Source organism: Melospiza melodia, chromosome 3, assembly GCF_035770615.1.
Source record: "Melospiza melodia melodia isolate bMelMel2 chromosome 3, bMelMel2.pri, whole genome shotgun sequence".
NCBI lineage: Eukaryota > Metazoa > Chordata > Aves > Passeriformes > Passerellidae > Melospiza > Melospiza melodia.
The window spans coordinates 27,034,067-27,061,557 of NC_086196.1; the positions used below are offsets into that span (position 1 = coordinate 27,034,067).

Genomic DNA, 27,491 nt, shown 5'->3' on the forward strand with positions numbered 1-27,491 from the left:
GTGTGCAGTATTTCAGTTGCCATTTGTGAAAATATTGTTAATTAAACAATTAAGCCTAAAGTAGAAATAAATGAAAAAAAAATTGAAGATGACAAGCATATATGAGTGATGGAAAATTAAGTTTACACACTCTAATAACCTCAACCTAACAGCCACATGGAAACACTGCTTATATAGGAAAAGAAAATTCACAGTCTTGGGAACAACATATCATCAGTCTCACCTGAACATTGTTTTCTGCAGTTCCTAGAGCCACCTGAAGTTTTTGGCATTTTTCCCGTAGGCTAGCAGCTTCATCCTGGACCATTTGCAATTCAGTTTTAAGTTTCCCCAGATTCTTCCGTAACATACTCTCCTGGTTCTGAAATTCTTTTCTTAGCTCCACTTCTTTCTCTTTGCAGGCATGTAGACTTTCTGCTGTAAAAAGCTGAGATCTTTTCAAAGAGTCAAGTTCATGTTCATAGAAGGACTGTGCTTTGCTGAGTTTGCCTTCATAGTCCTCAATGAGCTTTTTTTTTTCCAGCCTTAACTCTTCAACCTTATTGTTCAAGTCTTCCAGCTCCAGTCTATGCAATTCCTCCATTTTCTCTTGTCCCTTACTTAAAGTAGCATTCTGACTCTGATGAGTCTTCAGAAGTTCTTGAATTTCAAGCCTGTGGGCAGCTTTTAACTCTTCCAGAGCTGTACGCTTGTCCTTCTCATATTGTACTTGCAACTGTATGAAACTTCGTAGCCTTTCCTCAAATTTCTTTCTGATCTCTTCTACTTCCCTTGACATGGTCACTACACGTTGGACATGCTGAGCTTCTGCACAAAGCTGCATATCTTCAACTCTATCCTTATATGCTTCAAATTCTGTCAAGGCCTGATGTTTCATCTTTTTGTGATCTTCCAGTGACTCCTCCAAAACCTGAATCTTTCTCTTGAGATCCATTTCTTCTGCCACTTTACTTTTATACTGCAAGATCTTCTCTCTGGTCTCTGCAAGAATTTGTTGGATTTCTTCTTCATGAGCATCCTTAAGGGCTTGGATAGCTGCTTCATGTTCATCATTTTTAGTGTTCAAAGCATATATTACCTGCAAACATGAAATGATATTATATTAAGAGAAAAGGCATTCTGGTTATCTGTTAAATCCCAATAAAAACATACCTAGGTACTCTGAAAGCTACTTCACCAATCTGGCTTGTTTCCATCACACAAATAAGACACCTCATGTAATTAAAGATGCAACTGCATAAATGCGGTGTTAGTCATGATATTCTTACAGATCTTAAAGAGTAGGGTAGTTTTTCTGCTTTTCTTAAACACCTAATTCTCCTAATGAAAGCCTTGTCTTTATAGCCATGTTGTTGCTATAAATATACTGGGGGGGGAAAGCACACTTAAAAACTAATTTAAAAAACCCTCAAATTTATTTGGAATAGTTCAAAGCACAGACTTAAAAAAAACCTGAAGAGATCTTTCTGTAGGAAAATAACACACAGAGTATATATATCACAACAAGAAATTCAACTGGAACAAAAAATATATCTCAGATCCCTCCTTCCCAAACACTGCATGTTCTTAAATATTTCATTTCAGAAACATCAAAAATGCAAACACTAGTTATTCTGGATTGTAATCTTGATGGTTGCCCAGATACAATTTCACTTTTGACAGTTTATCTAGTAAACATTTTGTGTCTCCTAAGGTCTAAGGTGCCTTACTACATAAATTCACTGACTTCCCAGCTAGTAAGTCAGCTGAACAGAAAAGTTCAGGGCAGGGCAGCCAGCAATCTGGGGAGCCCAGGGAGCTAAATAGTTCAAGAAGGCTGTGAAAGCAGCAAAACCATGAGCATTCAATGAAAGTTTTAAGATAACCAGATATATCCTAAGGGATGTTTCAACTGCACCACAACATAGTAGATTTTGGTTTTTAACTAGGAAGTACAGCTAAGTATGTGTGTCTGTATATGTGTATGTCAGTGAATAAACTATCTATGCAATAGGTGGGGTTAATGCAATCTTTGCATTGCTTCAGGAACTCCAGCAATTCTCCCCATACTTCCTAGATATACAGGCAGCAGAGCTATAAAACACATCTGATCAACAACAAAAAAAGGTCTTCTGATTAGTGTAACTTGTGTATCTTAAAAATTAAGAAACAGCAACAAAAATGAACAATGAAGAAGCAGCAGGGGATTTTCTCTTTTAACTGAGGACAGAACCTAGACCAGACCTCCATCAGCATAGAACCAGGCAACAGAGGAAGGTGTGCTGACTAGCCCTCAAGGCTGGGAAATATGAAGAAGGAACAGAATTGACACCAAGCAAAAGCCTCTATGCTCCAGACTAAAGAAAAGTGTCTACAGTCAAGTGTTCAGATGAGGTACAAAGCTCAAAAAAGTTATTTTAAGTGAAAGAGCAGGTTTAAGACTTAGGGCATGGTGTTCCTTTGTTTGTTTGAACAAAAGTCCAGACATTTATTCTAGATTTTATGCCTTTTATGCATTTTAGTCTAAATTTATTCTATATTTTATGCCTGAAATAACATACCCCATTCTGTTACCTGAGCCACAAAATCCCAAAAGAACAGGCTTTAAATTACAATTGAAAAGAAAAAGGAAAAACAAAAAAGTTCTGAAGCAACATTAGATATAAAAAACCCACCCCCCTCAGCCTCATTTATCTTTATATACCAAGAAATTAACTTAAAAATATCACAAAACCCACTTTTACCTTATTCTAATTCAATTTTTTAACAAATGTACATGCTACTTAATGAAAGGGGAAAAAAACATAGGTTTTCCATAGGTTTGGCAACTTGTTTTTAGTACTACTTACATATCTGCAGGTATCAAGGACACTTTTGGCTTTCTTCCTCCCCAGATAAAAAAAATAAAATAAAATTTCCTATTCTGAAGGAGCTTCATGGCACAGAGACTCACAAAGCTCTAACAAAACATTGCAAAAAATGATAACCACATGCAATCTCAATAGCAAAATCACAACTATCACTGAAATGCCCCTCACTCAAGGTTTTAACCTTCTATATTCTTATTGTCTTTGGTGATGCCAACAGTAACTTCTGATCACGAAGCTTTCACCTCCCTCCTGGTACCAGCAAACAGTCTCACCTATTGGATCCCAAAGGCTTATTTTCCTGCTGGTATAATGGTGTCTAGTGTTCAACTTCTTTGTTCAAATTAAAAATTACTTGAAAACAGATGGTTTGGGGTATTTCTAAATGTTATATGCACTATCTTGCACGAACAGGCTTCAGTTTTGGTTAGAGAAGTGGAAAATGTAGTTTAAAAAGTACTATAAAAAATAAATCTCACACTTAGGATCAGGTCATTATAATAAGCAATTGCAGAACACTAGGTCAAATCCCACACTCAAAATAGCCCTTGACTCTCATCCTTGTGCACAGAAGTGCCATAATGTTTTTCACTTCAGGCAGTGTTCCAGTCTCAAGTTATGCAGCACCATGATCTGCAGAACGTATTAATCATAAAGGATTTTCAAGGGTATTATGATTTAGCAGTAGAAACATCACTGAAAAGTCCAAGTGGAAAATAAATCCATGTGCAATGCCACATTCGGAAGATATCTGTAATTCTCATTATTGACTTGCTCCTTACTAAAAGCACTGAACAGCAACAAATTCAATTCAAATTCAAGCACAACTCGTACCCTAAAAGAAGGGCATTCATATCTTATGGGAAATGCAAAAATAAAATGCACACAACTGAATATTTCATCATAACATATGCCTTACAGCAGCCTGAATTCCAGCTCCATCAAATTAATATAAACCTCACTATTTTTAAAGAAATGGAATAGCTGTATCAGATTTTATCTTTGAGAATTTGACCCACTGTATTAACATAGGAACACAGGGAAAAAAGTCTGTACTAACAAGCAAAAGCAACTTAAAAGCACTTCAATGAAAGGCAAGCAGAAATTGAAGTACCTTGGAGCGAATGAACACATTTAAAGTTCTAGCTAAAATAGAGAGCTCCTTCTCAAGTAAGTTTCTGAAAATTGAAAAGCAATAAGGTTACAAACATTGGAGGTAGGTAGATAAAAGTTTTGCACTCTCTGTTTTTAAATGAGAGCATGAATCCCTACTAAGCATGCTTGTAAATGCTTTTTAAAATGATTTATAAATCCCTGCAGCTTTTTTAGTACAACTGCTTAATACTAAGACCCATAAACTGCTTATTTGAGTAATTCATATTTTTCCAGCTCTACTCTAACTGCACATAGCAATTCTTATCACATGACAGGAAAAAAAAAATCATGCTTTATTCTATTTTCAGTCAGCATATCATTTCAGAGGGACAGACTGAACCATACTCTAAGGATACTGAGATTGCCAGCTAACACCTTTTATACAGAACAGTAATTAATTATTAATGAAAACCTACTGAAATACTGTGTGCATTGATCTGAAGAACTACAACACAGTAAGTTAGTACCAACAACAGCAATAGCCTTGGTTATTTCAATAATTATTGTTTAATTACGTTCTACAAGGTAAGGTGAAGCAAGTCAGACCCTACACTAACTTTGGTGTTTTAAGCTACACGGAATACAAACAACAATTCCTGCTCCACATTGTTTGTGGCTGAAAGTTTGGCTAAGAAATACTTTTTATCCCAAACCAGATGTTAGGGATTGGAAAGCTGACCAATTCTCGCATGGTCAGCTGTACTTCAGTCATCTGCTCCTGACAGCAATTTAGCTGGGATAGAATTCTATTCTAATTCAAATGTGTAATTCACTTGAACACTAGAATTGAGTGCAAATTCTTTTGCGGCACAGAAAACCACAGTCTATGATTCTATGAAAATACCCCAAGAAATGTGCATGGGTCATTTTCTCTAATTTTACATCAAAATGAGAGCTGATACCTATGAGAAAAAAACCACCACTATGCATCTTACACAAACATCAGTCTTATGACTGGCAAACCTCCACTTCAGACATGATGTGTGGGTCCCTGGGTAAGAGTACCATGGTCAGCCTTGTCCAGGTGAATTGCTGTGTCCCCAGTGCTCCCAGGGTGCTGCTGCCTGAACACCAGCCTGCAACACCAGAGCCTCCAGAGGCATTCCCAGATTTTGCCAGTGCTGCCCATCTCTGGAATGAACCACAGAATGACAGTGCCAACAAGAAATGCTTGTGCATAACCTGCTAATGATTAATAGGATGTGGACCAATAAGCCTGACCCATCCCTGCTCTCTGTAGGTAAGGTAAGTAAGAGTTACTGCACATAGGAAGTAGTAACATATACTGAGAAACAGTAAAAAGTGCAGCAAACAGAAAAGTTCAGCCTACAAAATCAGTCAGAAACCTTAAAAAAATTGCAAGCATTACTACTAATTAATTTTATGTAGAAATATTTCTTCTATGATAGCCCAAAACAATCATATGTTTTTCGGTACAATAGGTACTGCATTCATTTTTTCCCTTTTCTTTCAGTTGACCAAATAATGTCCAAAAAATAAGATATATTTATATATCAGCATTTAAAAATTGCATAACATGATCAATTTAAGACAAAATAAAATACCCAACTTAACAGCCAGGAAAAGTTTGTTTTACAGGACAAATTTCTTGTCCTTAGCACATTATAAGAATACAATGATACAGGAAAGTACTCCAAAGCTACTTCAAACTGCCTTTCATAAAAGCTGACCACAGTCACAGAGTACAGTATTACAAATGTGTTACTACATACAAAAGTAGACAGACAGTTACAACATATATAAAAAAAAACAAAACCCAAACCTCAAAACCTATATACGTCCACCGTTCTTTTTTTTTTTTTTTTTTTAATTTAAATTTTAAAAAACATCCATTTATCCAGAAAGATCTTTTCCTTATGGAAAATCTCACAAATAGATGATGCTCTGTCAATCAAGATCTTTGTATTACTGACAACAAACACAGAAACAAACCTAGACCATTAGGTCAGGATTTCTTAGAAATCACAGGAAAGGTGGAAGGAAGACAGTGAGCTACATGGCTCACTACAAGTCTTTCTAAATACCTGGGCCAGTGCATTAGGGGCACAGCACAATGAGCAGGGAAGGGACAAATATGGTCTGCAGCTGTAAAAGGAATGCCCCTTGCCAACAGCATCCCCGCCAAAAGCTGATCTAACTACACCAGCGTCCTTTGAGATAAAATGCACAGAGGGCAAGAACTTGATTTTTTTCCTAAAAAACACACTTTCACATCAAATTTATTATTCAAATATCCTTTATGTTATTCAACAGTCTTCATGTGTTAGCTCAATACCTAATTAAAATTCAGTATTTTATTCCTTTAGAAACTCTGGAAACAAATACTGGATAATTATGAATATTATTTTTATTACAGCAACTAGCTTTCCAAAGGAATCTCTAATGACTTTTGTTTACAATTAATTATTTAAAGAATGACACTATGAAGCTCAAAATAATTTCTAAGTATTGAGCATTAACAGATATCCACTACTACCTAGGGCTCTACTTTTGGATAAGAAATTTTTCATTTTCACACTTATTGATAGACATTTAATTTTCTGTAAAAGAGGATAAGTTCAAGGCCATGCACCACTCACCGACATCCACATCGAGAATAAAACACAGGAGAAAAATTAATTTTTTATTTTCAGGTTCCTGATGTTTAATACTATATACAGTAGGTATAACACCTCACAGGGGCCCATACACTGAGAGGACCTTTCCTCATGCTCCTAAATACCTGCTCCTCAAGTACCTGTAATCTGATGTGCTGATAATCCATTTCTACTGTGCCAAGTACAGATCAGTATCACATTTAACTTGACTTACAGTCCTTCCTGTGTTTTGTTTATTTGTGTATGGCCCACACTGAAATATTAACTCTTTTGAATTGTCTGAAAATCCTACTGGTTTAAAATATCGGCTTGCATTTACAGCTCAGCATGTTTATAAATTATTACAGTGCCTGTACCTTAAAATTTAATTATCAGAAAAAGGCATGCCACAGTCCAATTAATGGTGGGGGAGGAGATGTCCCACTCAAAGAAGAGGTGCAGAGCACACCTCGACACAGGCACAGAGTGGTCAGCGTAGCTGAAGAGTCATTTATTCACTGGGGCCTTTCTCCTAGAGCTGTACCACACAGCAAATGAGAGGCTTTTTGGGAGCTTATCAGGACCTTCATGCTACCACAGCCTATCTAGGAAATAGGCACTTGGTCCAAATCCAGGAACAGGGATAGCCTTTATCAATCAGGCAACACAAATCAAAATCAAGGTAGCAGGTAAAGCTACAGCTACAGAGCACTCTGTAATCAGATTCAACAAGGGGAGCACATTACCTGCACCTCTTTTGATAGCCCAACACACTGAGCAGCAACATGAGAATGGAATTCACAAGTTCAGAAGCCAGGCAGTCAGGAGTGGTTTAAATCTAAGGCCTCAGGGCCAGGACACAACAATTTGTGATCCTACAAGTGATTTTAGCAATCAGCAGTGCACCAAGAAGGAGCTCAGCCATGACAAGAGGTCAAGTGGGCAATCAGGCCCTGTTGCTCCTCCTGCTCTAGCAGCAGAGTGCTTCCAAGACTGGGTCCACCAGTGAAATACAACCAGAAGGGGACAAAAGGAGATTTGAAAGAGGCACCAGCACATATGTGAGAGTGACAGAAAGAGATATTTGGATGCAGACTCATTCCATTAAACAGAGTAAATATAATACTGGATACAGGGACAGATGGCATCCTGATATGGTTAGCAGAAAATTTCCTTTTTTCCTTACATGGCTATTTTGGATGTGCTGCAGAAAAGGGAAAAGTGGGGTATTTTTCTCACCACAATAAACTGTAATGGAACAAAGGAATTTAATAACTGCACTCCATTTTCTGAGGAAGAAAAAGAGCAGATATCTCTTACAAATAAGTATAAAAACAAAAAATAGGAGGCAAAAGGAGGAAAAATACAGTTTACTTCAAAACTGCTTTTAAAAGAATCATGATCTGGCTGAAGTGTGACAGACAGATACAATGCTGAACCACCCAAATCAGGAGGAATTTCTCACTGAAAGGGTTGTCAAGAATGGGAACGGGCTGCTCAGGGACCTGGTGGAGTCACCATCCCCAGAGGTATTCAAGAAACAACTGGACATAGAGCTGGACTCAATCTTGGACACCTTTCCCCACCTTAATGATTTTATGCCTCTATGAAACATGATACAACCTTCAGAATATCTTCAGCTGAGGCAAAAATTCAGGTTCAAAACAAGCAGTTGTGATGTCAAACAAACAAGAAATATCAATTAAATGGGAAGAGCTATATCAAGATAATATCACAGGACTATGAGAGATGGGTTGGGGATGCACTAGACATCTCCAGTTAGTGGCCAAGATGGCCATTAAAGAATGCTGCAGATGGACAGGCAAGTGGCCAGATTGAATTCAACTAATTTTCAGGAGTAGAACACCTCAGAATTATATGTACAAGCCAGAACAAAAATAATTTTTCCAGGCAGAAAGAAGTGGACTTGAAGACCTTGACAGAAAGACAAGAAGCAGCTGGATAGAAGTGAAGTGCAACTCTTTACTATAAACCAAATTAGGGAAGACATCACCATTAGTGCTTTGTATGACCTGGCACTTAATCCCCCACTTGGCTACTACGCGACATCTATTTCTGAGAGAAATGCTCAGCTGTTCTACACTGGCATTGCTGTCTCTAATGGAGTTACATAAGTTTACAGGGTACAGCAATCCAGTTCTGTACATTTATGTTGCACTGTTCTCAAACAGAGTCATTTCTAAGCAATATATTTATTACCTGTGCGACTGAGACATTTAGTTTTGTTAGTTGCACATAAGTTTGCTTTCTGTTCCAAAGTGTAAAATCAGCTTGCAGAATAAGTCAAAATAGAGTTTAATGTAAGTTTCTATCTCATTATGACATCAAAAATATTTTCACAATGACAGGTTTTAATACAACACAAGAATATGCTGAAGAAAGACTGTTATGAAAGAGGGTAAAATTGTTTAGAAACAGCTTCAAAAGTTAGTCAGAATGGGAACAGATTCTAGCAGAAAACAGTTGAAATGTTTTGTAATGGCTCCTTGAAAATCAACCCTTATTTTTAAACTCAACCACTTTTAAATCAAGTAGTTTTAAACACAACCAATTTTTAAATCAAATTGAGTGGTACTAAACCTCAAACTTGCTTAACTGAGAAGGAGAGCTCTATTATACAAATGTTATCAAAATACAACAGTTATTCACAATGCCTCTAAGACTACTTCAGCACTGTGACTTAAAAATTACTTATTCATCCCAAATTCTCAGCATTGTTTCAGAACTACATTACAGAGAAGCCATATTTTCATCTGTTTTAATCACCTGCTAGCCATACTAAGTTGATCCTTTCTTTTTTCAATTTCTGTATTTAGTATCATCAAATTACACCTTAATGGCCAGTCAAGCCATAGTTAATGAAGTTGGAAATTTTCCCCCAACAATGTCATTCAGAAATTTTTCTCATTCTAAGTATTTTTAGAAGGAAAATATAATTTCTAATTCACCCATTATTCATTTTCTTAATAAAAAGCAAAGTCATATTATTCTTTGAGAAAGCATCCACAGAAGACAAACAGCCTTTTGGTGCAAAATATGAGAGATGGCACTGAGGAAGTGGGTTCTCTTCAGTAGTGTCAAATGTCTAAAAGGATGACATTCACTGACATTGAAGCAATGAGAGCCTAAAAGGATGAACAGAATTTGAAATTTTCTGCAAAGTATATTTCTATGATAAATCCATCACACTTAGAGAATCTCAATTTGAAGTGAAAAAAACCAATCATATAAAAAGGGTAAGATTTGTCAGCTGATTCTATTTATTGTCAGAAAGCAAAGCTTAAGTTTTTCTATTTGGTCTGAAATAAGTATTTTTTTAAAGGCCACTATAAGTAATGTCTAACCCAGTCAAAGCAATTATATTGATATCAATTATAATTTAAATCCCTTTTTTGCTGAACTGGGCTAAATTATACTTCATACAACCACATAATCTCTACTTTCACCTACTGTATTTTCATCAGAAAGAAGCATTTAAGTCGTGTAGTTATCTGTACTACATAGATTAAGTCATAACACTCAAAATAATCCAAATTCTAAAAAATTACTGTCCCATTTCCTTCTAAATCTATCTCCTTGCTTTACTATTCAAGCTAACTTTCATTATAGTTCAATACTATAAACTTGCTTTTAAATTTAATCCATTTCAACCCCCTATTAACTTTCACCATCTGAAGTGTCATATTTTTAAACATTTATTTTTCACTAAATGTTTATAATGAAAAGCTGTCTGGTCATTGACTAGTTTTAGATTTTTCAATACATGGCTTAGAAACACATAGCTTTTTAATGACTAAGGGTATGCAAGCTGAGTTGTCCTGCTTTTTAGTAAAACAATTTTTGTAGAAGTACCCACTAATATTGGGAACTGGCTTTAAATATTTAGAATGAAAGGGATTTGTTTTTTCTCTTATTTGACAAGGTGGGGAAAAAAGGAAAGCAGGCATGATAGAGACAGAACAACAACTGCAGAAATGTAAAGTAAAATGAAGCATCTCCATTTCGAAATCTCCTCTAGAGGATATCCAAAGCAATATTTCTGAGTGCCATCACCTGAAAATGTCACAAGTACGTCTGGATAATTGTAAATGAAGTTGACACTAAAGAAAGATGATCTCTTTTCCTCTTCGTTTGCTTGTAAACCTGAAAGCAAGGCATAGTCAGCATTGTTATCACTCATACACGGTATTCATTCTTACTCAAGAGTCCTCAAGTGTTGAGCTGATGAAAGCATTAGCAAAAGGGGTTTTTTTGTATTCTGTTTTCCCAAAAAAACCCAGCAGTACTGTATGACAAGCCAGAGAAAAGGTTTTCCCAGATTCCTCTTCACCACCGAAACAAAGATCATTTTTGCACTCTCTCTGCCTGCAAGTCTTGTCCTCTCAATGCCTGATCTATTTTGGGTTTAATTTCCTCAAAAATTTCTACAGACTCTATACAATTTAAGTATCTAGTGGTTCCTCACAGCAGATGAGACCATGCAGATAATAATACACCACTAGTGGATCAAAGAAGAAATCATCAGTGTTTTGAAAAGCAGACTGGAAAACAAATCCATTGCTTGCTTGTACTTGATTTTCTACTTTCCAGACTTGTTAAAGGAAGGGAAGGCATGGAGCCTTCCAAGCAAATATACAGTTCCACAGAAATAAATATTAGTGAAAAACACATACGGCAAGACTCCCAACACAGTATTTTTATCTACAGCATCTCTCCCTCTTCAAGAAGGCTTTAACTACAAACCACCTCTGGAAGATTTAATGCTAAGTTTCCAGAATAAATAAAGGAAATTCCAACCACAATAATGGAATTTTTAATAACTGCAGAAGTTGAGCTACTTTCCCAGAAAGAAACTACCTTGAAGCAGTTTCTCTTCTTTCCTCTGGAAAAAAAAAAAAATCTAGATTTTACCCAACAAAATAAAATCCATGGTCATGCTAAGTCTTATCAATAATTTGACTTTTTTTTTTTTTTTTAAATATTATGGAAGCAAAATCAAAGTAAGCAGAAGGTAGCACAGTCACCTAGTTGAGAGTCCAAGTTTATTTTCAAAGCCAAGCCCAAGATGAATCTAGGACAAATCTGTAGTGGCCTACTGGGATACTTTCCAGTAACCTACAGGTACCAATCATGCAATGGAAAAAAAAAATTCCTAGCTGCACCTCAATAGTTACACAATAATGACTATTAGTTTTGGCATGTGACACTCACAACTTACACGTTCAACACAGTAGCTATTATACTAAACACCCTATGTACAGAATCACAGAAAGGCTGAGGTCACAAGACCCATCTGGAGGTTATCTAGTATAACCTAGACCCTGAGCAAAGCAAGGCCAGACTATGCTAGGCTTTGCTCAAGTGGGTTTTGAATGTCTCCAAGGAAGACAACGATGCAACATATGTGGGCAGCCTGTGCCAGAATGTGACCATCCTCACCATAAAAAAAAAAAAGTGTTTTCTTGTGTTTTTGTTTGTGCCTATTGCCTTATGTTTTCATGAGACACCACTAAGAATATGCCTGCTCAGTCCTCTTTACTCCTCACCATCTGGTGTACGCACACATTCATAAGATCCCCCTGAGCCTTCCCTTCTCCAGGCTAAACAGTTGCATCTCTCAGCCTCTCCCAGTATGACAGATGGTCCAGTCTCCTCAACACAGCAGCCTTTTGCTGGACTTGCTCCAGTACATCCACGACTCCCTCATATGGGGGAGCCTCCAAACCAGACCCAGCAGTCCAGGTGTGGGGCAGAGGGGAGGGATCACCTCCCTTGCCCTGCTGTGACACTCGTTCCCACACAGTCCAGTGTGCCATTGACCTTCTCTGCCAGAGGCACACTGCTGGCCCACGTTCAGCCCGTGTCTGTCAGAACCCCGGGGCCTTCACTGCCCAGCTCTTTCCAGCCAGTCGATTCCAACACGTCCCCGCTGCGCTGCCCCAGATAGGCCTTTGCATCAGGTCCCTGTCAGTGCATTCCCCCAGCCTGTCCAGCTCTGAATAGCAGCACACCCATCTGTTTTACAACCCCCTGTCCCACTTTTGTACTGGCCACAAACTTGCTGACTGTGCATTCTGTCTCAACATGCAGCTCCTAACAAAGATGTTAAACGTGCCGACCTCTAGGGCACACTGTTAGTGACCAGCCCTCAGCTGGGCTTCACACAACTGACCACAAAGTCCAGAGGTGCAGCTAGCTTTTAGTCTACTTTAATGTCTACTTGTCTAGCACACACTTGGACAAGACTCACAGCCACACAACAAAGAACAGTGGAGATGCAACTGATTTTAAATTTCCTTTAAAAAGTCATACCAAAAAGAAAAAAGGACTAAATATATTTCTTCCTCATTGTATCTAATCTACTCAAGGTTTGTGCAGTCCCCTCCACCGCAAGTTTTCTAAATCATTCAATAAAGAAGTGGAAAAAAAACTCATATACATAACTAGGAAAATTGTAGTATCTCCATCAGAGACCTACAAGAAAATTGATGCTCTTATAAAAGCATATAATTATACTGCTTTGTCCTAAAGCATCTCTTTTTTCTATTCATCCCATTAAATAGAGTTAAAGTAGAATCCTAAACACTCAGCCCAACAGCTATACTTTCTTATTATGGCTATCCAGTTGAACCAAAACTTCATAACTGAGATAATCTTCTGGAGAGCTACCCTAGTGAATGTTCTTAAAAACTTGTCTCATGCAATTGTAATAAAGGCTTCTACTGTTGTTTCTGCTTGGCAGCTGAAATACAATACTCCTATTTTAAGAGTACTTATATTGTAAATGATTTGCCAGATTTGCCTCTTTCACAATACTTTATTCCACATAAAATGAGAGACATTAACTGCTCTTCTTCAAGCAGTTCATCATACAGAATTCTGTAGGTTAAGACTGTTCAGAATTTTTCACTTCCAACAAAAATTCCCCACATCTGATGGGTCAGTCAAATAAGAATCTTCATGAAGACATCAAGTTTTCACTGTGATTAGATAGCCTAAGAAGAAAATCTGTGATAGCTAATATGATAAAGATCATTAAAGGAACACTAAGAAGTCTTCTTTCTTCAGCATATATTACTTCCTTTATTAAGTTCAACAAATGATAAATCAGTGGCAGTCTTAAATCAAGGAACACGTATGAATCAAACAAGTAGATCAGTGAGAAATGAAAAAAAAAAGCAACCACTGAGCACTTGTGTGCAAGTTCACATTAAATAATTAGCTCAAGGCCTCTGGTGGGTACAGGTCTGTATCACACACCTGTCAGTATATATATATTCAGTTCTTACACAAACATGCTTAGTTCTGACTATTACTGCAGAAATTTTCCACTTTTTACACAATAAGGGAAACAAAAAATAAGCTAAGTTGGTGGCATATTACAAAATACACGATTAGTTAAGACAAAAATTTAAGAATTATTTATGCAACTCATATACAGAGAACACACTGAGATATCATTCCAAGGCCCATTTTAAGACTATTCTATGTACAATGCAACTGTCAATACACCAGCTGTAATTCAATACAGAAAATTATAACTCGCATCTTAACTTGTTAAGAAACAGCATGGAACAATTTGTTTTTCAGACTTAAGGCATTTAACAATTAACAGCAAATTTGTTTAAGTTTTCTAATACTTTTTTCAAAGTTGAATTCCAAATTAGCTAGCAAATACCATTTAAGCTTTGAGTTTTTAACATCACTTTTACACACTAAGCATGAGTATCTTCAGCTACTAATTCAACACTGCTTCCATTACAGAGTCAGGAAAGATTCTAATAAAGATGAAAGTTTTTGATATTTAGCTCTGTTCTGTTTCCAGCAGATCCTCCCCTAATTTATCTATACTTTTTGAGAATTTCCATGGCTTTCTACATATAGTTTAAAGGTTAAAGAGACTGCATACAATACAGCTTCCAAAACAAAATCTCTTTCATGAATGTATAAGGTTTTTTCATGGTAAGTTCATTAAAAATGAACAAGCTTTATGCATAAAACCAGAGCTATGTATATTTCAGAAATGTCTCATTTTACAGATAAAAAGTTAAACATGTGCTTGTATCTCTTAGTTTTCCAGCATTTTCATCACAAAACCAGACATAAAAATACTCTAGAACTCAAAGCAAAGTATTCAACTAATTCATTGCGTATCCCAATTCATTATTCATTCAACTGGAAACAACTATTTCCTCCTGTTACAGGCTCCCTTGGGATGTACTTGCAACAACAAATCAATACCCTTGTGCTGGGATAGGTGGGGCAGTACCAGCACCAAGTCAAAACCCCTTTTCAGTTCTGGCAACCTCTATCAATCAGGTTATGCCAGAAAAAAACCATTTCAAATCTGTAGCATAGTAGCTTCAGACAATTTCCCAAGAATCTTGAGAAACACACTGAAGAAAAAAAAAATATAGTGACAGATGTACAAATTCCCCAATCTGCCTCCCTACGTGAAAGAAACCCATTTACCCTCTAATCACCTATCTAGACTATAGTTGACACATCTGCTATATGACTGGACCTTCAATTGCTGCAAGGAAGACAGCACAGGCCAAGGAGCTATTCTCAAGTTGTGTTTGCCTCAGAGCTGCATTTCCTTTCACATTTATTTCTTAAATACTCGCATATCTGATTTTAGCCTTTCAGGTATATTGATCCCTAGAGATCCTCATTCTACAAAATGATTCCACACATAAACAAAGGAATTTTCTCTCAGCAGAGTAATATTAAGTTCAGAATTTCCCAAAACAAGAAGTAGTAACACCTAAGTGGAGGAAGAGGGTGAAAATGGTACTCATCTTACAAACCTGGATCACTGTTTTTGATTAATAATCAAAGTAAGGGGTTTTAGTAGTATGTTGTTTCAATAGGAAATTTCTTATTTTGAGGACTTGTGAACCTAAGATACATTGGGCAACATCCAGAAATAAAAGACATCTCTTTAGTGAATTTTATGACAAGACAATTGCATTTACAGCTTCTTAAGACCCTTATAAGCTAAAAATGCAGTTACTTCAGAATAGCATGAAACAAAATATTTAATCCTTTTTTTGTTGTATATTCTGTAAGTCAGCTTTCAAAAATCAAACATAAACCCCTCTTTCAGAGTCCTGACAAAATTAAGACAATGCTGCTGCTCATTCAAATATTCTCAAGCATTACTTAATTTACAGACAGAACTCTGATAAACACCAGTGCTTGCTTTAATTTTCACTTCTTTGTCCTTTTTGGTTTTTATTCTGCTAGGTTTCTGGGGAAGACACAGCATGGCACACACTTTCAGAGAAATAATTCACTGCACTTACCTCCATGGTGCTCAGCAGAATCAATGTTATAGCTCGCCACACTGACTACATAAAACATTTGGGAAATTGTAGTTATGTAAGCTGGGCCTCTAACGAGATTTTGCCAGCAGGGAAATGCACTGGTTTGCATAAACCAAGTCAGACTTGGTTGCTGGTGAGGACAAGGTGTGGAGGCAGCCCCACACTCGGTACCATGGAGAGCTGTGGCTGCCGCCCACCCGCGCTGCCAAGGGGCAACGAGGGTCAGGAGCAAAACTCAACACAGCCCCAGCACAGCCCACAGGCAAAGCGTCTGCCAAGGCTCCTCTTCCCAAGAGGAGAGTCCCACTAGTCTCCCAAGAAACACACATACAGCCTCACACTTCACTAAGTAAATACAGATTGTGCTCTTCAATAAAATTGGTTCTTGTAGGTACACTTAAGACTATTCTCAGTTCTTTGACAAAGTGACTGGGTTTTTATGCTTCCAAGACCAGAGAATTTTCTTTGTTTCTTTCTAAAGCTTTAATAAAGTCTCCTTTTTCTTTTAAGAATTCCTCTTCTATATGTGGGAACAGATGAGGGTCAAGATTAGTAGTTAATGTAGAGTTGAACCTAACTTGTGAGTTAGGACTTGAATGAAGGGACCAACTTGATCAAAATTCCATATAGGCTCATAGAGAAGCTGGAGTTTATCATCAGTATGTAATTTTTTTAATATTCTAGAGTGAGAAGGTGTATTACTTCTGTCTATGACTTTACCAAGCTAACGTTTTTTGGAAAGCAGGAAATTTAATTTCCCTCAGGACCAGGGAGCATAGATGCATAAGGGAAAAAAAACCCTCAAAAAACAAAAAAACCCCACAGAAACAAAAAACAAACCACAACAAAGTCTCATACCAAAACATTTTAAAATTTCCATTAGAGGTAAATAGTCTATTACACAAACAGCTTTCTCAAAAAAAACCCCTGCAAAACAAAACAAAAAACTCCAGCAACAAACAACACCCTCCACCCTCCCAACAATCTGGTATTTGAAATCTAGTTTATTGTAAGTATCAACTCAGAGCTATGGAAAAGAATGCAAACCAACAGAGGCTAAAGTCGCTTCAGGCTCTTCACTTGTTCAGAACACATCTCCTAAAGCAGTGTCTGCCCAAAGTGATAAGAATTACGATCTCATGCATCAGATATTTGGAGGCAAGACAGAACATAGCTGATACACCAAACTGCCATATATACCTTTTCAATCCACAGTGTGGACCCTTCACAGGATGTGAAACACAGCACGGAAATAAAGGAAGACAAGAACGACAGGAATAGAAAGAATGGCCACAGAAGACTTCCAGGTCAGCTCAAGGAATATGTAAACTGAGCTTTGTGTCCAAGTACAGCCTTAGCATAAAGCAAATGGAAATGTGTTTTTAAAAGAAAAAAAGAGAAGGGGTTTTGGGGAAAGGACTGACATATAAGACATATAACTCTAAGTTAACACAATAACGCTACACAATAGATTGAAAGCTAGTGAACAACACAGACAAAAAAATGGAATCCAAAATTTCAAATAAATTTCTACCATTCTGTGTCACAACAAAGTATTTTCTTCAATAAATGAGTTATGTTGATAAGACTGGTTAATGTTGAGAAGAAAGGCATGCATAGATTTTCAAGATGTTTTGCCTTTTTTATGTATAAACATACAATTGATTACTTATTACAACCAGCTACAATAAACTATATATTAAGTGTGAAACCTACACTTACAATTACACAAAGCAGTTAAATTAAAAAAAAAAAATCAAGTCCTTTTCCTTAATCCTTATTAAAGAAATAATTTCCCATTATCTTCATTTGTCAAATTTTAAAAGGACAAAGGCAGTCACAGAAGATTACTGCAATACATTTTAGTACAACCTATCCAAACACATCAGCATCCATAATGCAAAATACTAGATCTGAGAAGGCAGTGTCAGATACCCTTTACTAGAAGTTATTGCTTTCAGTCACATTGTGAGCAAAAACACTGTTCAAATACAAATCTTTGGATTATAGCACACCTGTTTTCTGAACACATTACAATTCAGGTTTCTAGAAATTAAATTTTAGGACACTGGATGAAAAAATTACTTTAATCTCATAAAAATTAAAATAGAAAACTAGTACTTCTCATATTCACCTCATACTACTTCTTGCAGCTAAAAGGTTGTCTTTCATTTAATGGCAGCATCTTGAAGAAGGACTTCATGAACTTTTTAACATTAGCTATTTTTAAAAGCTGTCATTTTGATCCGAGTCAAGTGACAACCTCAGCAAAAGGTTCTTCCTCCTCCTCCTAGCCTTCTAGATTCAGTTAGAAGAGCCTGGCTGAGGAAACAGAACCAGGTAATATGCATTAAGTAGGACAAGATGGTGAATAGCTTCAGACTGTTTTGTTTCTCTGGTTATTTTTGGAATGCAATGCCTTTGGTTACTGGTATGACATCAGTCATTAGACGAATACACAGATGCCTGGCTTACTACTGCCAAACTTGTACCAGCCAAGAGACATATACATCTGATTTCATAATATTATGTTGAGATTTGCTGGTTTTATTTAGCAACAAGCCTGCAAACAGCTAGAAAAAGTTAGTGACTATTTTAAGGTAATGCCCTCCTCCATTTTACAGGTCAAAGGAGAATGAAGCTTCAATGGAGAATTGGAAGGGTGAAAAACAGTAGTGTCACTGACAAAATTACTGGTTTTATTAAAGCCAAAGCCTGAGTTCAAAGGATGAGATACTGAAATAATTTAAGTGCTTAGAAAGTACTCAGGGCTAGAAGTCACTGCACCAAAACAACGACTTATGACAAATAACACTTCTATGCAGTATTAGATGTGGTACATGTAACTGTACACCTAGACATACACCTTTAATTGTACTTCTAGACATTAAAAACTAAAGCATGTGTAACCAAGAGGTTGCATGACAATACAGTACTATACAAACAGTATGCAAAGCAATGCTATCACCAAATACACTTCTCCTGTGCTTGAAGAATGCACAAAACCACAATGTTTAATATTAAATTGCAATCTGCCTTCTTCTAAAGAAGTGTTCAGTCTGTCAATTTGAAACAAATTCTTTGCACATTCATGGTATTTCCAATACCAACAACAACACCAAAAAGCAACACCAAAAAACCCACAAGACTGTTCTGCTGATACGTTTTTGTAAGACCTGTCAAACCAAAACTCCTTACAGGACTGAGTACTTCAGAGTGCTGTGCCCATACTAATTTGCAAGTGTATGAAATTATTTAACTATAAATACCTTGTACAGTTACAGAGTTCAACTACTGATTTCCTTTGTCAAATATACATAAAAGACTCTCCAGTTTACAACTTCTACATCTGAAGGAAAGCATTTCAGTATTGCATTTTTAACTCTGAACTGGCACTTCCATCTAAAAAGAAAACTGCAAAAGCCTTCTTCCATAAAGCAGTACTCAGCTGAAAACAGTAACAACAACAAAACCTTAAATCAATATATATTCAAAATATGTCTTAATTTTTTTTCATAAGGTTTATATTGCCCTATATAAAAGCAGCTAAAGGTTGGCAGATTTTAAACTTTCCGGGTGTTGCAATATCAAGTTTAGTCTATGTCCTGAATGTTCTTCCTTCTCTAGTTTTTAAATGTTGAGATGTTGTTAACATTGACATTAGTAGTAAAATCCATGTCTTTCCAGCTTTTCTTTAAATATCTGTCGTGTGTTGATGTATGGGATTTAACAGCTGAAGTACAGATCAGAGCAATAATACCTCACAGTCTTCCAGTTCTTTGTAACTCTATATTATTTAATTTTGGCAGTGAATAATAAACAAGAGGATGCATATAGAATCTTCAGGATCTTTTCCAACCTCATGATTCTTAAGGTCATCAAGTCCAACTGTAAACCTAACACTTGCAAGTTTACCACTAAACTATACCCCCAGCTGCCATTTATCATCTCCCCCAGTTTATTTATTTATCAATTAATTTTTATTATTCTTTTGGATGTTCATAAAATGAGGAGAAAAAAAAAACCTGCGAAAAGCTGATATATCCACAAGAGGCATTTTAGACTAGTAACATATGTGAATGTGTGATGAGACAGTTTTGCAACACCACACTTTCAACTACACACACATACAGGAAACATCTTTAGAACATCAAGTTATCAGCAGCCTCAGGAGAACTCTGAGTTACCAGTCAACCATTAAAACTATGTGGGTGGAGAGCAAAGGAATTAATTTGAGTATATTTCTTTTTTATATTCAAAATATTTCATTCCTGTCCTCCTTCTTTCTTCTTGATGCCTTGTGATAAAAGACTGTAAAGTCATTGACCCAATTCACACATCACAACACTGAGCTCTGAAATACACCCACATCAGGTCAACATAGAATCCCTGCAGTCTCACCTTACAGGTTTGCAATGATAATGAAGGGAAGAACCATTTGAGAGCTATATGATCCTTATTAATCACCAAATTCCATAATTTTTGTCCTACAAAACGTGGATAGTAAGAAAGACCTCTTCAGGTCTAAATTATAAGCCACAGCTGCTTTAAGGCAATTTATAGTACATCAACTAGAAAGCATTCTGACAAAGACAATAACGGATGATTTTATGGAAGTTCTGAAGAAGATATTGAGAGCCTGAAAGCTCTACTGACTTCTTCTGAACTATATCAGATGTTATGAAAAACATGGTATTTTTACCCAGTTCCACCTTTCTCCTTATACTATCATGGGTACAGAAAACTTCTCTGGGAATATCCCTTGCTAAGATCATAATTACTGCGGAATAAGGACAGAGTTGGAATATGACATGGAAAGAGTCTGACAGGGAAGATGGAAAAACTACCCTAGCATGATTTAAAAAAGAAAAATTTTAAGTTAGACAATATTTCTGGAGCAAGTTTCGCATTTCCTACCTGAGAAGTCTCTCCCTTCTGAGAGGACTTATTTCAGCTATCTTTGGAATAATTAAAACAAAACAAAGTTAAATATCTCAAGAGAAATGTAAATTAATTGAATATCTAATATTAAATTTTCAGATCTTTTAGCCCTTGCTACTATTTTTAATGTAGTAACATAATATTTGCTCACACATTACCAGTTAGAATAATATGGAAAATGCTGACATCAAAATACATACTTAAATCACACCCGCCTCAAAATTTCAGTTCTTTTCATGCAATCCTGGAACTGTTACAAATACTGGCCTACTGCCAGTGTTAACACACATTGGAGAGATGACATAAGGCTGCTTAAAAAGCTAAATCCCAAGTTTTTACAAAACTGTTAATGGCATCAACTACAACATGATGACAGCTAACATCAAAACAGTTCTACAGGGATTTTTAAATTCTCATGTCTTCTCTGGTTTTAAAGGCTCTTTTTTAAAGTTTTTGTATAATTTTATGCACAATGAACCTTCTGCAAGAGGTTTAGTTGTTTTGTTTCCTGAGGCAGAATACTTCCAAATAAAAACTGACAAAGTTTCACTGGAAACATTTTGTTAAGAATCATTTATATAAGTTAAACCTTACAGCTCTTACTTGCATAAAATGGCATTCCGTGATTGCTGAGGGAGACCTTTAACCATCCCATAAAATGAGTACATACCACAAAAACCATAAGCATCTGAATTAAAAATCATCAAATTTGCACTTCAGTTTTTGAAATAAATTTACTATCTACATCCCCTAGAAACTGACTGGATTGACAACGTTAATGCCTATTGTCTAAGTACTTCTTTCTAACACAGGAAAAATCAAATACTTTCTTTCCCAAATATAGGCAAGAAGCTGTTGGAAGAATTGAGAACAGAAGTCAGGTCTCAGGAGTCTTGGATTCTAGTTTCTTGTTTACTCAAGGATGATGTGTCTTGGTTAACTTTGTTACCATCATCTTTGAACTGATTTTTCTGGAACCTTTCCAAAACGGAACCATCAAGTTCTAAGTATGTACCAAAGAAAAACATTAATGTTTTATACAGTTTCTATTTATTAAATAGACCAAAATGCTAACTGTAGGGTAGAGATCATCTTCACGGCACGTACAGATTCTTCTTCCAGAATCACACAATAGTTTAAGGTTAGAAAGGACCATAAACTGTCAGCCAATTCCAATCCCCCTTCCACAACACCACTGTGTTCAAAATCCCATCCAGCCTGGCCTTGAACATTTCCAGGGATGGGGCATCCACAGCTTCTCTAGGCAACCTGTTCTAGTGCCTCATCACTCTCTCAGTAAAGAACTTCTTCCTCACATCTAATCCAAATCTATCCTCTTTCAGTTTAAAGCCAATCCCCCTTGTCTTATCGCTACAGGACCTTATCAAAAGTCCCCCTCCAGCTCTCTTGCAGGCTCCCTTTGGGTGCTGAAAGGCTGCTCTGAGGCCTCCACAACGCCTTCTCTTCTCCAGGCTGAACAAGCCCAGCCCTCCCAGCCTGTCTTCATAGGAGAGGTGCTCCAGCCCTCTGATCATCTTTGTGGCCTGCTCTGGACTCTCTCCATGGCCTTCTGATCCTCTCCCGAGCCCTCCTCTGGACTTGCTCCAGCAGCTCCATGGCTTTTGTGTGCTGGGGGCCCCAGAGCTGGACACAGCACCCAGGTGGGGTCTCAGGAGAACAAAGTAGAGGGGGAGAATCAGTTTCCCTGACCTGGTGGTCACATTCCCTTGGTGCAGCCCTGGATACTGGGGTGCTTTTGTGCAAGAGCATTGCCAGGTTGCATTTTCTCATCCACCAACACTACCCAGTGCTTCTTTCCCATCAGATCTGCTGCAGTTAATATAAAATTTCTGCAACAAATATCATACAACCAAACCAATAATGAAGAGTCTCTTTTCATAGTCCCAGCACAAATCATGCAGCTATTCTGTAGGAGTCACAGATTTATGTTGATGTCACAAAACTTTCACAACAGACTTTACCAACACACTTAGGATATGGATTTCTTAATCAGAAATAACCAAGCTACAAACTACATCACAAAGAAAGAAAGAGAAAAAAAAAGCAAAAAAAAAAAAAAAAAAAAAAAAAAAAAAAAAAAAAATCAACACCCCAACAAATCCAAATGAGAAACAAGCCTCCTGAACTCTTGTGGAAATTGTGAAAACTAACACCATTTTCTCCTATTGATATAAGCATGGCAGCACCTTGCTGTTTTTTCTAAATCCTGCTGTCTTATGCAAACTAATTAAATATATATGTATATTTTCATCTGCAGCAGGCATAATTCAACACTGCATTAGCATTCCTGCATGCAGTAGTACAAACACATATATGCAATCTCATAATCACAGTTTATTTCTTGTTGGCTTTAATCTTTGTGTCAGATGCTACTTTATCCCAAACTGGTACACAGATCTTGCAGAATGCCCGAGAATAAGGAGCTTATACTGGAGAGGAAGACCTAAAATTGCTTCAGTTACAGTCTACTGCAGTCTTTGAACATGACATGAAGTATCATCCTGGTTTTCTTAGACCTGTATTTCTAACCACTTGTTTTACCTTCCCCTGCGAATTAAGCATATTAAAGTTAAATCAGGTAAGTCTTTCTCTCCTACCCAAAAGTAAAAATATAGTTAAGCACTTAAGAAGTGTTTTGCTTAGTGAAATGGATTCATACCTTATTTTGCCTCACTCTGAATTACTGATTAAATCTGGTTATTAAACAAATTTCACCTTTGACTTTGTGTTCCTGTATTGTTTTGACTAAAACATCAGATTCCCTTAAGTAATGTGAAAACATAATTGAGGAATCCTAGTTTTGGAATTTTACATTTAATTCATGAGTGACCCTCATCCTCTGTGGGGAAAGCATTTTTTTCTTCTGCTCCTACTCCCGGCTCATAATACAAACGGTACAAAAGTAATATAGAGTCACAAATTAAAGTAATATGTATGGAGTCACACTTCTTTTGTCAGAAGACAGAAGCTGTCTGGATAACTTCACTGTGTGTACTCCTTGGATAATGAGTATTTGGATCTTCTTTTACCACACTATATTGGTGGGTTTGTTTTAGTCTGGTAGAGTGTCTTCTGCTCTAAATCCACATGAGGAATTATTATATCTTCAAGGCACTCTTCTCTAAGAGTTAGAGCTAACAGTTGAAAGACATGCAAGAAGTACCTATATATGACACTAAACAACTTGAGAAGCACAATTAAGAAGTGGTACTCGTACCAATAAATTTCTGGATTACTGAAGAGGAATTTTATGCACATATGCTGGTAAGCATTTGACAAAGCTAGAACAGCAGAATTTGGTAAAAAGACCTAAGCAGATATATCCTCAAATCTTTTTGCAACACCTTACTTCAAGGATTCTTCTGCAAAGTGAAGTTAATTTTTCTCTGACAAAAAAGTCTCACTTAGGAAAATTAAGTTTATTACATTTATATTTTTCCCCTGTAGCTTGAGTTGTTTCCCAAGGATTGATTTCTGCAGCCAGCTATCAACCCAGGCTTCAGATTCTAGAGCAGATTAAAAAGTTTAGATCATACTTTACCCAGAAGTTTCTATAATTCTTTTAAGCCTCCTTTCCTGAAAGGTCAGCTAAATCAACAGAAATGTAGGACCTGAGCCCTCTAGCTACAAAACTGTCAAAATGTGCACCTCTACTTTAATGAAATACATCTTATACAATACCTTTAATCTTAATCCTCATCTTAAAAGTCTTAATTTTATTCTTGCAATAGGTGCAAGAGAAGTATTTTTATATACACCCTGGTTTACAATTAAAAGCACTATTATTCACTCCAGAACTTCACCCAGGGAAGATCAGCTGATTTCCCAAGCCTTCTCCCTAAAACTTGAAAACAGAACACAACATGCAAACTACAACACTGGCAGAATCTGCAAGTCATGGGGACTTGCACTCCAGCCCTGCAAAAGCCTAATTCACTTGTAAACGCCTTGTATGAGCACAGAGTTTGCAATTATTTGAAATACACAACAGAAAACAACTCACAGATTTTATTTACACTAATCTGAAGTCTTTGTCAGGACAGACTTGCATACAATACATAGAATCTTAGATGAACTTTATTGTGGATCATAAAAAAATTGAAAAAAAAAATTACTTTTACTGTCTTTGCATTTTCCAGTACAGGAGTTCAAAATATTTCAGCACCATGCATTTAAATCCATAATTAACTCACATCCACCTCAAGATATCTGATGCATAGTAAGTGAGAGTATACAGGGCACATGCCCAGTGATGTGGAACTCATGGGTCACACACAAATGACTTCACATCAGAAGTGGAATGCTGCTTCTGAAATAAACTACAAACTGCTGGGCAATTTCCTAGAGAATGTAAGGGAAATATACCAAAGGCATACACACAGATATAAATTCTTCTTTGAAAGTATTACTTTACACATGCACCTAGGCCTTAAGGTAAGCCTAAAACCCATTTAGGGTCTCCAGGTGCTTTTTACACCTTTTAGGGAGCACAAAGCTGTAGTAATATCTTTAAGGCTTTACTTCATTATTTATATGCACATGGAGCAAAAGCAAGGAGATCCTTCAGCTTATTTTTTCTCTTTATGGAATTAAGAGTTCCACTGGTGTTAACATCAAAAGAAATTGAACTTTGAATTCACGGACAAGATACCCCTCAGTTATCAGCTTTCCAACACATTAAGGTGCACAGTGTGCCACAATAAATACTATTTTTAACTGGTCAATGGTGCATCAACTGTACATAAATGTGAACTGCCTCCACTGTGAGCCTGCCAGCAGTCTTCATTCTCTTCACTCTTAGTTCCAACGAAATGTCACCTTCATCCATTTTAGCATACATGTAAAGAACACTGGCAGTTCCCACAGCACTTTAAAATTACCTTTAAACGTTTTAGCAATTCGATTCCGGACAAAAATTACTTCTTCTGCTTTAATAAAGAGAGTCTGCCTCTCATTTCCTAACTAATGCCATTTGCCTACAGCTTGAGCATCACACAAGAGATATTACAGCACCTAAACATTGTTTTAAATTATTCTAACTAAATCACATCTGAAACATTGGGCCTACCTGCTTTAGCAATAGGCTTTAAAAACACCTCCTAGCTTGACTCCAGCCTCTCACAAAGATACAATGTATTCTCTAGGCTGGGGATGACATAATGAAAACCGTTCAATCAGCAACAGCAGACCAGAAATTTTCTCACACTTCACCGTCACCCTCTGAGGCATTAAAGCTATTACCAGACACCTTAAATAACAGCACTTCAGCAAAGGAAAGGCAAGCATCACTTGAATTTCCCCATTTAAAGAGACTTCCGAGTCTCAAGGGCTTATAACAGCGCTAGAAGAGAAGCCACAATTTCCGCAGAATAAATAACCAGCACCAGCCCCGCAGTCGGGGATCCGCTCCCGCACACGGGGATACCTGGCTGTGCCGGGCGGGGTTCGGGCACGCCGAAGCGGGGCCGGTACTGCGGCACTCCCGTGCCCGGCTCCTCTCCAGCCCCGGCTCCCGGGGCTCTCCCCGCGGGACCGCGGCGCGCTCCTGCCGGCGGGGCCGGGGGATGCTCCGGGCACCCACGGCGCTCCAGGCTCGGCCTCGGGGCTACAAACCCGGCCGCATCCCACCCGCATATGCCATCAGCCCCCCCATCACCTCTCCGGGCCCATCACGCCCGCATGAGGGCAAGGAGCGAAAGGAGTCAGAACGGAGGAGGAAGACACCCGAGGCGGCGAAGGAGCCGGCGCGCCTCCCTCACCTTCGTCAGCTGGGCGATCTTCTTGCTCATTTTGAAGTGCAGGTCCGCGCTCTGCTCGGCGCCCAGCCCCGCCTGTGCCGAGCCCGAGCCGAGTTTCCCCGCGCCGGGCGCGGAGCCGCCGCCGTAGCTGTGCTGCGGCTGCTGCCAGCCCATGCCCGGGGTCGCCATCTTCACCGCGCGGCTCCCGCCGCCGCCGCTCGGGCTCCTGCCTGCCTCACCGAGGACCGAGCCCGGCGCCCCGGCCGCGATTCGCTGCCCGAGGCGGCTCCTCCCGCCCCGGGCGCTTCCCTCGGCCGCCGCCCCCGCCGGGCTGCGGCGTCAAAGCTCTGGGGGACGCTGCGCGAAGGGGCGCCCGCCTTTCCTCGCCTTTCCTCCCGCTCCTGCTCGCGTCCCCGGGCGGGGGAGGCCGCTCGCGTGGGCCGCGGGCCGCCCTCGCGCTGTTTACGCCGCGCGCCCCCGCGTCACTCGCCGGCCCCGCCCGCCCGCGCGCGCTCCCCGCCCGCCCGCGGCCGCGCGCGCCGCCCAGCCAGCGGGGCGCGCGCCCGGCTCACCCTTCCCGCCCGCCCTGTCCGGGGAAGCGGGAACCGGGAGCAGGGAACCGGGAGCAGGGAGCCCGCCCTCCTGCGGGAGTAGGCGGAGACAGCCCCTCGGCCCCCGGGGCCCGGGCACGCCGCGGGGGACTCGGGGTTCAGTCAGCGCTGCCCCTCCGCGGCGGGGCTCGGGCCGCCTGCGCCGAGCGCCCAAGGCTTGTCCTGATGGGAAGCCCCGAGCGTGTGGCGGTGGATGCCCCGGGCAGGGCACCACGGTGCGGGTGTGCGAGGG

At 38.6% G+C, this 27,491-nt stretch overlaps 1 protein-coding gene across 6 annotated transcripts in view; it reads right to left on the reverse strand.

The window, feature by feature from the left end:
* The window catches only part of FAM184A (family with sequence similarity 184 member A), a 74,061-nt gene extending 47,216 nt beyond the window's left edge, over positions 1-26,845 (reverse strand). For all 6 annotated transcript variants that reach the window (XM_063151082.1, XM_063151081.1, XM_063151078.1 and 3 more), the window contains exons 1-2: positions 26,670-26,845; positions 224-1,078 (exon numbers count right to left, since the gene is read on the reverse strand). In XM_063151082.1, the coding sequence (XP_063007152.1) occupies positions 224-1,078; positions 26,670-26,837 (1,023 nt within the window). In that variant the 5' untranslated portion in view covers positions 26,838-26,845. The remainder of the gene's footprint in view (positions 1-223; positions 1,079-26,669) is intronic.
* Positions 26,846-27,491: the final 646 nt, after the last annotated feature.